Here is a 17,626-nt window from a genome sequence, read left to right on the forward strand (position 1 = left end):
AATTACATTACTTTCCTGCTTTAAAAAAAAAAAGTCTTCTGTGGCTTCACATTTACTGATCAAATAAAATGCAAACTTCTTAAGCTAGCATTCAAAGGCCTTCACAAATGTGGCTCCAATCTACTTGGCAAGTCTTCTTTCACACTCTTCCCCTTCACGTGCTCTTTCTTGCAAACTGAATGACTTAAATTTTCTGATCTTATCCTGCCCTTTTACACATGGCTGTGCACATCTTCTGTGCTAAGAAGGAAGTCCCTCACCATACCCACACATCCTCATTATTTTTTTTTAATTTCTCTGCAACATGTGACACTATTGACCTTCTGATTCTCTCTCTCTCTCTCTCTTGCATTTTCATGTCCCTGACCTCTCCTGGTTCTCTTCCAGTCCTGTTAATGTGCCTCATCTCCTCTGCAAGATCATCAGCTATGTTTCAAGTCTTGTCAATTTCACCTCTCCAATATCTCTCAGATCTGTCCCCTTCTCTCCACTTATACCACAAAACTCTGGATCAAACCCTCATTATTGCTTTTTGTCTGAACTATTACAATAGCCTCTTATAAGGCCTGCTTTCCTCAAACCTCTCCTCTCTCCAGTTCAAATTAATAATATTCCTCAAGCACAGATCTGACCATGATATGCTCATTGTGACATGGTCATGCTGACTATGATCGGGAAACTCATTGGCTCCCTATTGTCTCTAGGATAAAATAAACCCATCTGCTTGGTATCAAAAGCCCTTCCAGGATGGCTCCAGTCTATGTTTTTAGGCTAATTATACATTACTCCTCCTCAAACATTCTATGTTCCTGCCAAACTGGCCTACTTATTCCCTGTACACAATATTCTACCTCCTCCTTCCATTTTTGAGGGGTACAGAACGCCCCCATGTCTGAAATGTTCTCTTTCCTTTACAATTCCAACTCACGGAACCCCCTAGCTCCCTCCAAGGCTCAGCTAAAGTATTACCTCATACAAGAGGCCTTTCTTGATTTCCCTAGTTGTTAGGTGTACACCAATCCTTCTGTATTTATTTTGTATATATTTTGCATTCATTTATCTGTAAACAGACATATTCCTCCAACAGAACAAAAAAAGACTACTTGAAGGTGAGGTTAGCTCAATTTTGATAACTGTATTCCCAGTCCTAGCACACCGCCTGGCTAATAGTATGTGCTGAATAAATGCCTGCTGGAGGAGAAGAGACGGAACAAGCTTAAGAGACTGCAAAGTCAAAGGAAGTTTTTTAAGATGGAGAGTGGCATGATGTTTGTATGTAGCAGGGACAGGTCAGTAGATAATGAGAGACTAAAGATGAGAAAGAAAATGTTCACAGGGGCAGTTCCCAGAAGAGACAAGAAGGGAGAGAGTAGGAACAAGGGCACAAAGAGAAGCTGATGTTAGGAAGAACAGTATAGTGGGAAGAGCACTGGTTTGGGCGTCAGTAGACCTGGGTTCAAATTTCACCTGTGATCCTTGCTGCCTGACCTTGGGCATGTCCCTTAACCTTTATGTGCCTCAGTTTCCTTATCTGTAAAGTGAAAAGTTTAGACTTTGTGACCTCTGAGGTCCCTTCCAGAGTAGGATCCTTTAAGGAAGATTATCTACTCCTGCTAAATCAGAGCAAAACAGAGTAGGAGATGACATACTGATGTTTAGAGGCAACGAACTGGAGAAAAAATCCAGGGGAGTGGACTGTGATCACTTCTTGGAGGTGAGACCGCCTGATAGGGAGGTAGAAAGGGGTGGTATTTACCCCTCAAGCGGAGAGGCTTGAGAACAGCTGTTTGGAATAGTGGCGGGGGGGGGGGGGGGGGGGAAATGAGAAAGAAGCAATTAGGAAGAATAAAAGGATTGCCGTGCAGTGGTGAAGGCCTACTTGAAGTGGGATAAAATAAATTTCTAGTAGATCTAATCAGGCCTCTTCTAGAGGTATTCAATAATTCATGAAAAAAATAAGAGAAGGCAAGTGCCATGATATGCAACGGGATAGAGAAAACCCACTGTTAGCAGTTCATAAAAATATATATGTTACACAAAAGCTTCAGATGGTTGATGAGGCTAGTCTAGAAATGAGAAGATTAGTTGGATTATATTGGGGAAACTGTGCAATGTTTCTAATGTTCCTAAACTGCTAACTGCCAAAAAAGCCCATGTCTCATATCTATTCACTATCTATCCATCTACATATATGAATAATTAAATTTTATTTTTAAAATGATTATAACCTTACTTCATTATTTATTATTTATTTATTTATAAACACCAAGAAACTTTATACAAAGTTTATATATAAAATAACTTTATACAAAGAACAAAAGTAGGGCTGTATACGATACCATGAATCTCCAATACGTATAGCTTGGTTTTTGACAAAGTATGATATATCCTGTTGAGCTGTGTCAACTTCTATACTTCTCCTTTTATGCATTTAAAAAAGTGCTTCATTAACTGCTTTCTTTCTTTTCTTCTTTTATCATTACTTTATTCCCCTTCCAAAACACCCATTCACTCTCCTCCCACAGAAAATAAAGTCCTTTGGTCTCACCGTGTTAATTTTTTATTGTATCTATTTTTTAAAGGGTATAATAATATCCTTCTGCCATGGTAAACACTTAACAGATATAAAGAGAAAAATACACTAGAACAAATGACTAGTATAAGAAACTGTAATTGAAAGAGTTTAATTAACCAACAAGTATTTATTAAGCACCTACTATGTGCCAGGCCCTTTGTATTAGAAATACAGAAACATAAAATGTCCAAATCTAGAAAATAGGATCCATTGTATTTATTGATGGGATTCACTAGTCTTAGATGGAGAGGAAATACTTCTGGGTTTGTTGTGTAAGAATATGCTTTAGTTGCAGGAAACAAAAAACCAATAAGCCAAAACATCTTGAAAATATGTACACAGAATATCTTTGCAAGAGAAGATAATCTTTCCAGAGAAAATTAGAATCTTTTACTAAGTAAAATCAATCCTCCCTCCCCCCGCCAAAACAAAACAAAAGCAAAAAACAAACGAAAAGGATTGTTCACATTATATTAAAATTGCTTACAGAATTGTTCAGTGTCAATCGTGATAAACTTTGATGCTACCAGAAGTCTCCTGATATGGCCAAAACAATACTTGACCAATCATATGCCAACCAGCTTTGAATGATTCCACATAGGAAGGAGATCTGTCGACCTGTCTGAAGACCAGTACAATCAGTTAATTGATTTACTAAGATCTTCCTACTTCGCACTGTAAATGGATGAAGCAAAAGAGGTGTAAAGATAGCCACATGATTAGATATGTTGTCAAAAATGGTGTTAGGGAAGATATTGCTTTGAAAAATCAATTGGTAGGGGCAGCTCGGTGGCACAGTGGATAGGGCACTGGCTCTGGAGTCAGGAGGACCTGAGTTCACATAAAGACACATAAAAACTCACTAGCTGTGTGACTCTGGGCAAGTCACTTAACCTCAACTGCCTCACTGAAAAAACAAAACAAAACAAAACAAAAACAATTGGTGGCAATGCAATATAATGAGAAAATTTCAATATTACTGGCAGATTTTAAATGAAAATAATATATTGCAGGAGACCTGTATCTGACAGATCTGGCACTGACTGAGCTCAAATGATGTCAGGATAAAATGCAGCTTTAAGAGTACTGCTAAAGCCCTTTGTGCAATCTGGAAACAATGCATGCTTCATAGACCGTCATCAATACTGACAAATACGTGAGGGAATATAGATAGAGTTCCTCAAGTAGTTACAGGAATAATCAATCACTGGAACCATCAATTCTACTCCTGGAACCAGCTGAGGTTCTAATAGCTGAACTTTTAATTCTTCTTGCCTGGACCACTCTCCTCCCTACTTTCTAGCTCCCTTTTATGTTATCTTCCCCATTAGAATGTAAGCTCTTTGAAGGCAGGGACTGTCATGTTTGCTTGTATTTGTATCCTCAGAATTTGGTACAGTGCTTGACACACAATAAGCACTTAATAAATGCTTTATCATTCATAATAAAGTCTATTAAAAGGAAGGTTGTTTGCAAAATTGCATAACACCATGTAGGTAAAGTACAACACACTGGCTTTTTTAAGCAAAAATACTTCAAAGAGTGTTTGAGGAATTAGATAAATTCCATTTTTCTTAGTGATAACAAAATATGAAGTAAATTCATCTTATAACAAAAATTTCCTAATGAAACATAGGTTTGGAGGATTTAAAAAAAAAAAACCAGAGGGCTCTAAATCAATCTTCAAATACATACTCTGATGTAGAAAGGTAAATGACTAAATTGATGAAAAAAGAGCTGTGGATAACAAATTTACAAAATAATATTTTTGATAGGATCCTTCTTTAAAAAAATATCTCCTTTGCAAACCAAAAGGAAGAAAGTCAAGCTCTGCTTATTAATCAATCACTTGACCAGTAATTGTGGCACAGTGGGAGGCCACTGTTTTTTTTTTTTCCTTTTAATGAATAACACGAATGTCCCAGGGCAGGATGTGTGTTAATTAGATGGCCAAATGAACTCACATTTAATGTTAGCATCCATCAATTCCCACAGTACTCATGTCTCAAGCCTGAGATAAATAGATTGGATCTGCAGGGTGCAGGACTGCTAGGACTAGCTTGACTGCCCAATCATGAATGCAACAGAGAGTCAGGGCATCGGCTTTGGCAAACTTCCTGATGCTAACGGTATTTCCAAGGAAGAACTGAATTAGTATGGCTACCCACGGTCAATAGCAAAATGTGTGGAGTGGTCTGAAGCAGCCCTGGGACAACGTGGGGAATGGAACAGGATCTGCTTCAACTACCAAGGGATGTAGAAATGATGTGGGGTCAGCCAGGAAGTCCGGAGAGCCACTAGAAACTAGTGGCAATGAGCTAGTGGTGTTGAATGTGAAGAACTCAGGGACCTTCAGCGAACTGGTTTCATGAATGACAGGGTCTTTTTTTGAGAACCCATCATTGAACAGCAAGGGAGCAAGGGACTGAGAGTCAGTGAATCAGAGTTCAAATCCCTGTTCTACTACTTACTCCCTACGACACCTTACCTCTTCTCATTTATGACTTTTGCTGTTTTCAGTCATTTTTTACTCATGTTCAATCCTTTGTGACCCTACTTGGGATTTTCTTGGCAAAGATACTGGAGTGGTTTGCCATTCTCTTCGTCAGCTCATTTTACAGATTGGAGGAAACTGAGGCAAACGGGGTTAAGTGACTTACCCAGAGTCACACAGCTAGTAAGTGTCTGAGGCCAGATTTGAACTCACGAAGAACAGCACTCTATCCACTGTGCCACCTACCTGCCCCATCTATGACCAGGTTGAATTAAAAGATCTAATCAGGATCAGCAGCAGGATAAAGATTAACATTATACAACATATGAAGTTTCTTATGGTTTAATCATGGTCCTCTATCAACTAAGGATCTAAAGAATGTTTGCCCTTTTTCAAAGTTTCCTTCTGCCAATCAATTCTCAGTTTAGTTCGAGATTTGCAATTCTATTTTCATAGCGACAAAACTGGCCAGAGCCACCCTTTGGAATCTTATGGAAGCTGTTTTCCTAGTTTCTAACATGGCCTAAGAAAGTTTGGGCCTAAGAAGGGGCTTCCCTTCTCCTCTCCTAAAAGTTCAATTATGTTGGAGTACAACCTCCTTTACCAACTGGCCAACACGGGTGAAAACCTGTCCTGCCTCTCCATAAATTCCCCAGGAAATATGGTTCTTCCCTGATACATAAACATGGAAGGATGTTCATTGCTACTTGGCAACCTTCTCTATTCTTATTGACTCATTTCTCTTCCCACAACAATTGCTTCTAACTACCTCCTTCCCACTCATGGGAGATAACAGTCTCCTACTTCACTGAGAAGATAGAATACCCTCTTAAAAAAAACAACAAAACCTTCCTTTGACCTTGTACCCCTCCCCTCCTTCATCTCCCTTCTCTTCCTTTTCTTTCATTGTTCAACTTTAAAGAAAAAGTGACTATTTCCCCACCACTATTTCTTCAACCCATTGCAGTTTGGCCTGCACCTTCACCACTTTATGCTCACCACTGAATTCCTAATTGCCAAATCCAATAACCTTTTTCTTAGCCATCATCCTCCGCCTCTCTGCAGCAACTTTTGCTATTGACCAGTTCTTTGGCTTTGGAGACACCATATTTTCAAGATTGTCCTTCCTCTTTAACTATTCTCCTCTCCTTTCTGATCTTCTTGTTCCTTGAAGGCAGGTATTCTACAAAGTTCTATACTAAATCAATTATGTACATTCCTTTGGCATTCTCATTCATTCTCATGGCATCAACTACCACTTCAATGCAGATGATTCCCAAGTCTCTATCCTAGAACTGGCCTCTTTTCAGTTGCAGACCTGCATTTCCAACAGCCCACAGGTCACCCTCATCTGGAGAGCTCACCTCCAACTCAAGTTCAGCATTTCTGAAGTTAAATTTATTACATTTACCACTCAGTTTTCTCATTAGTCTGACTTCATTATTTATCAGGAGGATTACTAATTTCTCAGTCTCTCATGTTTGAAACCTTGATTTTCCCCCCTCCTCTCTGTAACCTCTCACATCCAAGTTATTACCAACTTCTACTGAAATTTTTCACATCTTTTATAAAATTTTTCACATCTTTCCCCCTTCGCTCCCATTATCATCATTCTACTATAACATATTATTCACCTGGACTATTGTAATAGTCTGAGAACTGATCTTCCCAATTCCTTTCTCTACATCCAAGCTGTTCTTCATACCACTGCTAAATTACTCTTCCTTGTGTGTAGATGTAGTCATGTCACTCCTGTGTTCAAAACAAAATCCTTAGTGAGTCCTGACTGCATACCAAATAAAGCTCCAATTTCCTTGTTTGGCATTCAAAGCTTTACAAAGTTCAGCACCATGTTATCTCTGCAGAATTCCTTCTATTACTGTACTCCACCTACCCTTCACTCCAGAGAAACCTGCCTACTCCTTATCCTCCCTTAGTAGTTTTCCTGACTTGACTCATGATATTTCCTAGTGTTGGAATGCACTCCCTCTCCTTGTCTGCTAAATTCCGTCCTATCTGAGTGCCATCTCCAGTCATCCTGACTTGCTACTGCACCCAGATAGCTCTGGAGGAGAAAGTGAGGTTGGTGACTTTGCACAGCCCTCCCTCCCTTAAATCCAATTCACTTGCAAGTCATGGCATCATTTCCCTGATGTCATAGACCTCTTCAAGAATGAAGGACAAACAACAACAACAACAACAACAAATTCCTACCCACCCTTTAGAGCCCAATTCAAATGTCACCCGCTCCACAAAGTTTCCATAAACTCCCCAGAAAAACAAGCATTTTTGACCTTGGACCCTGCACAGCCCTTTGTTTTGCAACTCTCTAAGAGACTTATGTTATAATATCAAGTATGACAGTTTTCTCTGCTTGTATCTTATTCCTCTATTAGAGTACAGGTGTCAGGAGGGCAGGGACCTCATTTTACACAAGCTTTACTTCTCTCCCAGTGCCCATCACACGATTCTATCCAAAGAACAACTTGTTCACCTCCAAATTGTGGATTCCCTTACTTCCTTCAAGACTATCATTTATCTACAGGAAGCCTTTCCTAATCCCTCCAACTGCTAATGCTCTCTTTCTCCCTATCCTCTCCTTTCTATCTTGTATTTATTCTGCATGTACTTAAACATGGTGTTTTCTCTCCTAATAGAGTGCAAGCTGCTTGAGTGCAGGAACTGTTTCATATTTGTCTTTTTACATGCAACAGGCACTTAATAAAAGCTTATAAATTAACTATATATATATATATGATATGACTAAAGTTTTTAGAGGGTCTATTTTCCATGTAAGAAAAAAATAATTAGCAAATTAATAAATCAAAATTCCACCTATACTTCTATTGCTATGAGGAGACATTTGTCAGCTAAGAAAATGCTTAATTACTGCTCTGAATTTCAAGATTATATACATCATAATTGAAGCAAAATAGAAAGCATTTAGGTGAAGATAAAAGGGAAAGGAAAAAGAAACGATATTGTTATGGGCAGATTTTCTGGCCTCATAGAAGATATGGATAATGCTTTTCTGAGGCAAATCACAGAACTGACAAGAGTCAAGATAGAAAAGGAACCACCAGCTATGGAGACAGAAATTAGAAATCAACTTTTGCTAAAAGCAGAACATATGATACATCCTTAATCTGCTATCCTAATAATTTCATGTCAGAAATTAAGAGGAAGCAATTAGGGTGTCTGTTACTTTAGACTTTTAATTCTGATCAATGGGAAACTGGTCATATGGAAGTGACAGGGTCAATACTATCTTAGTTTTAAATAGCAGAGGAAATAAGCAATGGGGCACAGTCAGACAAGTAGCCTAGCCTTGAAGAAAAATAATTTAAAACATGAATAAACTCAGAGACAAGATAGGTTAGGCTCCATGCTATTTTAAAAGGGAATGTGGTTATACAGCAGGAGTTCTGCACCTTTTTTTGTAACATGGATCCCTTTGGCAGTCTGCTGAAGTCCATGTATCCCCTCTCAGAATGTTTTCAAATGCATAAAATAAAATCCATACAATTACAAATACTATGCTATACATATAACTACTATATAGAAGGTCAAGAGGCACAAAAATAAAATTCTGAATTTAAGCTGTAGGTAATTCCAAAGAAAAGAAAATGCTAAAGGAGGCAATGTATCCTAAACAGAGAATCCTCTGATGTGTGGTGAATTTAAAAGGGAATATTCAAAAGCTGGAAGGAGGGCTCCATAATTTAAGATAAACACCAAAGGAGTAGACTAGAATACTATAAGGCATACTAAAGCCCCAAATGATTTAAGACTTACAAAAATGCTAAGAACAATAAAAATGAGTTTTAAAAAAAATTGTCAGGGTAGTGACATTAAAAAACAAAGAGTTAGGACTTTGGATGGGAGAAGACGGTATCATGTTAAAAGATGAGAGAAATCAAAACAATACAACACCTGATTTGCTTCCATCTTATTCATTCAAAGGAAATGACCTCCAAGCTAGAAAAGACAGAAAAAGTATTAAGAGGGAATTGAAGCCCAAGACAGATGACAATGTAGAAGGAAATCCTCCCAACTGATTTTGATTGGTTCCCCAGAGTACCATATATGATTGGTTGGTTCTTGTCCTTTGTTCTCAAAGAGGACCCAAATGACAACACTATGCTGGGGTCAAGGTACCTCATGTCGGACTGTGGCTGATCAGACCAATACAAGCTCTGAAGGCTATACCGTGGTATAGCATTTGTGGTTGGGCACAAATAGTCCATATGAAGACCTCTAAATTTGCAAATCTCTCATTTCTTTTGAGCTACCACAATTCTGCCTCATTCATAGAGGACAAAGCCTTCTTTGATGTGGGCACTCCATGATGAATGGTCCTTTGCCAGTGTCTCCCATGATATGCAATCGATTCCAAAGTTCTTCAGTAAGACCTTGAGAAATGTCCTTGCATCACTTCTACTGATCTCCATGTGAGAGCTTGCCTTGTGAGAGTTCTCTGTAAGATAGTCTTTTAGGCAAACATACTTTTGGCATCTGAACAAGGTGGCCAGCTCATGGGAGTTGCACTCTCTGCAGTACAGCTTGAATGGTTGGCAGTTTAGTTTGAGAAAGGACCTCAGTGTCTGGTATCTTATCTTGCTAGGTGATCTTCAGAGTCTTCCTAAGACAGTTCAAATGGAAGTTCAATTTCAATCTCTTCTCATCAGGTTGTTAGGTGGTGAACTGGGATCACAAAGGAGGTTATAGAAACTCCTCCTCCGTAGTTACTTAAAATAGTTTAGATTTCCATTTGGGGATTGAGGGGAGGAGACAGGTTAGATGTAAAGAGATGTTATGACTATGTACATCACACCTTAAGCATGCCTGATCTTGTCCACAAACTAGAAGATCCCTTTTAGCCTTATGATTAAATTATTGAGAGAAATGATTATTTCTCTCTTGTATTGCTAACTAATTATTGAATCAGGACCAAGGTTTTTCCCCTTTTCTTCTTCCTCATTCAGAATTCAACCAGTGTGGGATGGACAAAGACTTACCCAGGCTAAGATCTAATCAAACAGTAAAAGAAATTCTAAGTTTAGGCTAATGGATATATTCCTGCTCATTGTGTTTATTCAGAAAGGTCTGGGAAAATGTGGATTCTCCCTTTTGTCAGACAGGTGATATGGAAATTGATAAGTCTCTTTGACCAAGTCTTGAGTGATCCCCAGGTCATGCACCTCAAGACCCTCATTAGAACGAGCCTTCATCTCATTATAATATTCATTTTTGCATTAATTGTTAACCAATCAGAATTGATTGCCACCATCAGGAACACTGGCTCTTCCAAGCATATAAACTGTGAGTCTACTGCCATGAGGGGTCTTTGGTATTCCAGAGTGCCACTGACCTCTTTTTATTAATAAACATGCTAGCCTTATTAATAAAATTATTAAATTACACAGAAATTATCTCTCTCAACTTTTTAAGCATCAGAGTTTTATTAACACATCTTTAAAAAGTAAAATAGTCAAAACAGACTGTAAATCTTCTAGATACTACATTGGTCTCACTCTTTCTTCCAATGATGATTGTTTACAATTTTATATATGAAAATGATCTTTGAGTTAATCAATGTGGGAACTCTCATCAGCTATGAAGATTGCAACCCTTATATAATCTTAGAGTTGTCTGATGTTCTTAGAGCTTAAATGACTTGATAATGGTCAAAGCTAGTATCAGAGGCAAGATGTAAAACCCAAGCCTTTCTGATTTCACTTTATCCACTATACTACACCTAGATTCTCACAATTTTATTTACTATGCTTAAAAGAAAACTAATATGTCTAATAGGATTGTACATATATAGCCTATATTAGATTGCATGCTGTTTTGGGGAGGAAGGGGGGAAGGGAGGGAGAAAAAATTTGGAATTCAAAATCTTATAAAAGTGAATAAAAGTTGAATAACTATCTCTACATGTAATTGGAAAAAATAAAATACTATTAAGTGGGAAAAAAGAAAACTAGATCAGAAATATAATAACCAATTAGGTTTTGGCACCTCATGTTACCTAGATAATAGCAATTATTCTTATCTATAAGATCTATGTATTACCACATAATTTTATTAGCCCAATGTTGCTTCCTCTAAGTACAGCTAATTTCCTAATGCTATTTCCTAGTTTTGCTTCTCTTATACTACCAATGCAGAACTGAAATGTTCAATTTTGGCATTTCTTTTTTGCTTTAACATTCCATTGCCTTCCATCATCATCGTAGTCACAGCTAAGTTCTCCTGAGATCTAACAAACATAGCTTTGCTTCCCACAGAGTAACAATAAAAGGATGTCAAACCAAGCCTTTATTTTGGAGCATCTGACCTACCAATCAATGTTAAATATAGTTCATGGTTGTTACTAATTAAACTTGTCCAGAAGCAAAATATTTTAACGCACACTAGATCTTAGTTCTCATGTTAATACAATCATTAATGGAAACTACTTCTTCTGGGAACCTTGACAATCAAACTAGTATATTATTTGCCTATTTTATAGCCAGGTGGCCTTAGGACCAGTTTTCAGTGATTTCTTTTTTTATCTACACACACACACACACACACACACACACACACACACACACACACACACACGTACATACTTATAATTATGACAACTTTCTAATCCTTTAGTTTGACATATAGTTGATAACCTGTTTGACAGAAATAGCCTACCAGTCTGACAAAAGATATTCTTGTCATTTTGTTTCTAATAGTAATGATGAAAAAAGCTAACTATCAAGATTACAAACATTTAAAGAGAACATAATAGGTTCCACCATAATCAGGCACATTTTCTTAAAAGCTGCATTTTGTTCCATACAGTCCTAGTCAACTCCGTAAGCACAAGTTTAACCATCAACTATCAGCAAATTTAGAAATTTTAATGTATCAAACATTATGGTACAAATGGAAACAAAGTAGGCCTCCAAGAACTAATTATTCTTTTTATAGTATAAGCAAAAAGACAGCCAGTTTGAAATTTCCCCCTTCAACACACCAAAATTTGTTGTTGTTGTTGTTGTTGTTGTTTTTACAGTCTTAGAAAATTTTTCTTGTTCAAAATTATTTTAAAAATTCTGGACCTTGACAGGGTGAACTTTCATTATCTGAAAAATTCACACTTCATTCCTTGATGATTTTAAATAAATTAGGTACTATTATACTTATCTTAAAATAAATCGGTCAGAAATATGAATTTAAAAAAATATAAATTGTAAACGCTATCATTAATACATTATCATCACGCAAGCCAATATAAGCACAAAGATAGTAGACTTACCTGATGCACGTCTAGTAAATCGGTTTATCACTGGAGCTATAAGAAAAAAATGAATTTGTGATTAGATAATTTATGTAAAACATAAAAATGCACAAATCAAATACTAAAACTATGTACTTCAATTCTGTTGACAAAGGAAATTAAAATTTCTATTACTTAAATATCAAAGCCACATAGTTTGATTAATTTTTGTTGTAAAGTACCAAAAGATATATATGTACACATATATACATATATATACACACATGCACATATATGTATAATATACATGCACACATACACATATATACACACACACATCAATGTTCATTCAAGTCTTCCCTCCTCTTTGTGAGAGAAGAACATTCCAGGACCATTTTAACTAGAAAATAAAGTGTGTAAGATTAGGTTGGAAATATACGTAGAAGCCAGATTATGTAAAATTCTGAATGTGAAGATAGGAAGTCCAAACTTTATCTGGTAAGTAGTGGGAGGTTTGAGCAGAAAAGTGATTTGATTAGACTTGTACATTGACTTCATGTAAAACTGAAGGAAAGAGCCAGGCAAAGGTGGGGAGTCTAGCTAAGGAAATGTTAGCATAGTTCAAGAGAGAGGAAAGGGCCTGAACAAGTAGGTGGCAGTGGGAATGGAGAGATTATCATGTGTAGGATTTGTAGTTAGGACCTAGGTTCAAATCCCAGCTCAGCCACAGGGGATCTTGGACAAATTTCCTAACCTCTCTAGCTCTCAGTTGGCTCATCTGTAAGAAGGGCAGGGGGAAAATGGTGGATTAGTTCACTGCTGATGCTTCCAGCTCTAAATCTATGATCTCTTTAAATCCTACTCACTCTTTAATGCCTAACTCAATATTCACCTCCTATATGAAAAGCTTTCCATGATCCCAGTGACAATCTTTCCTGCATACCTCACACAGCACTTTGTTTTGCAACTATCTAATTCACTCCTCACGTAATATTTTACTTTATAATTTCCTATGTTTATGTCCTATTTGTGCACAAGACTACAACTTCCAGGAGGGTAGGGAACATGTCTTTTATCTAAATTTTACATTTCTCCCAGAACCTAGAAGAACATTTGGCATACATGAGATGTCCAATAAATATTTATTGAATAACTGAACATTTCACTCAGCGAAGAAGAAATGTACTAAGTATTTACTATGTGTATAGCATATTATAAATAGTCATGGGTGAAGAGGGGGAAAATTAAAGATGGAGAATACATAGTCCTCATCTTAAAGAGACTGAAAACCTTCAAGCACATTAAATTCCTTAGAGCCACTTATAAACCACTATGTCAGCAAATACAAAAATATCCTCAAATGGAGAAGCCCAGTCAAATATGTGGTGTAGAAGGGAAAGTACTGGACTATGAGTCATCAGAGACCCTTGGTACAAAGGCCAGCTCTGCTACTTATTGCTTGTGTGACTTTGGACAAGTCAATTTATCCTCTGGGCCACTATTTCCTCTGGAAAAAGAAGGAAATGGCCAGGGTCCCTCTTCCAACTCAGTCCAAGATAATTAAATGTTTATTTGCAAAAGAAATGCTAGGATTCAAAATAAACCCGTATTTCAAACATAAGGTAACATAAATGAACAATGAGCGGGGTCCAGAATTCAATAGGAGTTGTGCTGGCTCATTAGGGAGACTGGAATTATTTTAATGACCTCAAGCTTCCAATGAAATAAACGTCCGTATTTTAAAAATCAATGCTTTCACTATGATGTTATAGGGACGTAAGTCATGGAAAACTACAGCCTTCAAAGAGGTGAAGGTAAGGTTTACCCAAAGAGCAACAGAGAGACCCTGGGTGAGCGAGAGCATTCTGTGACATGTGACAAACATGGGATGATATAGAACAAACTGTATAAAAGATGTGAATAAAGAAAAATTCTTCAGGAGCGATGGTCTAGTTACAGCACATGAGTGAGGCATTACAAATAGACAGCCCCACATACTTCACTGGCATCACAGAAATGTTAAAAAATCTCCAGCAGGTTGGATGGGCCTTTTGCAAACTTAGGAGAGGACATTAATGAGTAGTACACAGTATCGGTAAGCATGAATGGGCTGATATCTTTATCACTGGAGGAAACAGTCACATAGATGAGGTCAGAAATATATTGGAAAACCGGAATATAGTTTTCATTTACATATCTGTGTACATGATGCCTTCCTTCACCCACCCCAGTAGAAAATCAGTTTATAACAAAAAGGAAAAAATAATTGAGGAAGTTGAAAATAATGTTTAGATTTGAGAAATGAAAGAAGTTAAAGACTTGTGGACCTCTAAGAAGTCACATAATTATTTATCATGAATTTTCTTGCAGAATCAAGTCAGAAGCATAAGACATTGAGTACCAAACATCACAAAAACAATTTGATGTTATCTTAATAGACAGGAAACTATATTCTTTTGGGAGTCATAGAAGTTCAATCAGGTCATTGATCAGTTAAAGCAAAATCAATGTTAACACCAAATGAAAAGAACAGATAAAAACAAGAAGGCAACACTGAAAGCAAGAGCCTTAATCTGACCCATCCAAATGATGCTGAAAAATGGTCAGTGGCAAAAGGCAAAGACGTTGACCTTGACTTTCAACATTCCTGAAAAAGCTTTAACTGCCAAGCCCAGAAACTACTTTAAGCAGAAAATTCTTAATGTTGCCAACTAGAGAGATTGAACTGCCATTGGAACACGGGTTTAGAACATAAAACTCACTTGTAAAACTCTATGAGAGACGGACGTCAGAAGACTGCCAAGCTCTATTACTATCACATCATAAAATAGGAAGAGCAAGAGCCAGATCAATGACATCATCTTAAGATAATTCACAGATTAAACTGGCAGAAAGATGACAGAGAAAAATGGAGCAAATGTGGCTAAGTTTCTAATCTGTTTTCTTCAACAACAATAATGAAGCTACCAGTTTTGAACCTTAACAATGGAGTCTCTACCATATTAAATGAGAAAAGTAAAATAATGTTAACTCAGCCTTGCCAGACAGTAATGAATGAGCATAGTATGTTTGTATTTCACGTCTTCTGAAGAAAAATGAAGATATTAAAGAATTATTGACAGTACAGTTTTTGACCTTCAGGCTTATTTACAACACCCAGATTCTAGGCTTTTTGCTTATGCCTTCCACTCATTCTTCATTTATATATATTGGGTATTCAGGGGTGTCTTGCTAAGGGACATAACCAATACTGCAACTCCTGATTGGTTTCCTCAGCTCAGTGACTGTGAGGTTGTGTCAAAAATGACTAATGACTGCTTTGGGAGTTGAGCATTGTGTGGGCTCCAAGAGGAGCTCAGTTTCTTTCAGGGTCACATCTAGCACTATCTTTACCTTGGGCTTCCAGCAAGAGGCAGTGGGCAGAAGATGGAATTTCTCTCTCTTAAACTGGTGGCAAGAGCAACTAAAAGCATGTGACAGCTAGAAAATACGTTTGCCTATGTAAGGCTGAGTCCTTACCATCTTACCTTTTCTGGCAGGTAGGTGGCACAGTGGATAGGGGGCTGGGCCTGGAGTCAAGGAGATCTGAGTTCAAATCCTGCCTCAGACACTTCCCAGCTGTATAACAGTTGGCAAATCACTTAACCTGTCAGACTCAGTTTCCTCATCTGTAAAATGAGGATGAAATAGCAACTACTTCACAGGGTCGTGGTGAGGACCAGATGAGGTAACACTTATGCCTGGCACATACAGGTGCTGAAGAAATGCTTGTCCCCTTCCACTTCTGCTAGTACATTATTTAAGTGTAAAATGTTGCCTTTTTCTAGGAAGCTCAAAATGCTTGGTAAATAATTTATTATATTACCTTAGTGCTTAAATAGCACTTTATTTTAGAGGTGATAATAAAAAAGTCCTGGGGCAGTTAGGTGGCTCAGTGGATAGAGCTCTGGCCTTGGAGTCAGGAGGACCTAAGTTCAAATCCGCCCTCAGGCACTTGACACTTACTAGCTGTGACCCTGGGCAAGTCATTTACCCCATTGCCTAGCTACCCTCCCCCAAAAAAAGTTATAAGATTTGACTAAAGCCACAAAGAAAGTCTGAAAATTAATCTAGTCTCTAGATCCTAAGATTCTATCCTTAGGATAGGATAGGATAGGCATTTAGGGCATTCTACAATCTGGTTTCAAACTACTTTTCTAGGCTTATTTCATATGAATTTTCTCCACATAATCCAACAGAGTATAAGTTTGTCAAGGGAAAGAACTGTTTTCATTTTTGTCTTTGTATATCTAGTGCCTAGCGTAGTATTAAGGTGACTTTGGGACTTTTACCACTACTCAATCAACTTGAATAATAGAAAAGATTTTAGGTATTTTACTATTCAAATTTTTAAGAATCAATATTAGATCAAAATGTATTGGGAAATGTGGTTCAGAGTTAAGAAATGAAAGAAGTCAAGTCTCATAACCAATTGCCATCTACGGGAAAGGAAAGCCAGCCTAGCTGGAGCACCTTGAGGGAAAGGAAGGAGGCAGCTGGTGCCTGGCAACCCAAGGCACTGCCATCACTTCAACTACCATTTCCCTGAAGACTCCAATAGACATAGCTTAGGACCCTGAGCACAAGAATCCTGGAAATGGACTGCTAGCCCTGTTTCTGTCATAGACCCCACTCCCAGCCCCAGCCCTGCAGCCGTCATTGAGTAGAGAATTCCTTGTGGAGAAGGGACCTACCTTCCTTGCCATAACCAATACCAATTGCTATCCAACTGCTACTGATGAGCAAGCATGCAAGCCCAAGCATTCCAGGAATGGCAGCACTTCTCCAGATAACAGTCCTGCTTCCAGCCCATCCCCCACAACCAGCATCCAAGTTGCTCTTGCCAAGATAAGACGTGGCAGCTATTTCTGCAGGGGCTACAGTAGCCATAGCTACTGAAAATCCAGAAAAGAAAATTCTCACCACCAAAATCCTCCACACTGTCAAGCCATCAATCATCAGAAATGGAGATGGTTTTATCTCTAGAAATGACATTAAAGAAGATGCACTGCCATCTGTTTTGCCACTGTATCCTAAGAACCAAGGTGCAGCTGACCCGTTTATATGTATTGTCTCCCCCATTAGAATACAAGCTTTTTGAAAGCAGGGGCTGTCTTGCTTTTGTATCGGTATCCCCAGTGCATAGAGCAGTGCTTTGCACATAGTAAACCCTTAATAAATGCCTTTTCATTCATTCATTCATTCACCCATTTTCTCTAGGCTAGCCAGAAACCTTGTGCCTATATATCTTCTTATT

At 37.9% G+C, this 17,626-nt stretch overlaps 1 protein-coding gene across 1 annotated transcript in view; it reads right to left on the bottom strand.

The window, feature by feature from the left end:
* PRKAR2B (protein kinase cAMP-dependent type II regulatory subunit beta) overlaps window positions 1-17,626 on the bottom strand; it is a 147,269-nt gene that overhangs the window by 87,359 nt on the left and 42,284 nt on the right. Inside the window, exon 2 of the mRNA XM_027838645.1 lies at window positions 12,370-12,405. Coding sequence (XP_027694446.1) covers window positions 12,370-12,405 — 36 coding nt within the window. The remainder of the gene's footprint in view (window positions 1-12,369; window positions 12,406-17,626) is intronic.

The sequence above is a fragment of the Vombatus ursinus genome, unplaced genomic scaffold, assembly GCF_900497805.2.
Source record: "Vombatus ursinus unplaced genomic scaffold, bare-nosed wombat genome assembly UNPS02014830.1, whole genome shotgun sequence".
Taxonomy (NCBI): Eukaryota; Metazoa; Chordata; class Mammalia; order Diprotodontia; family Vombatidae; genus Vombatus; species Vombatus ursinus.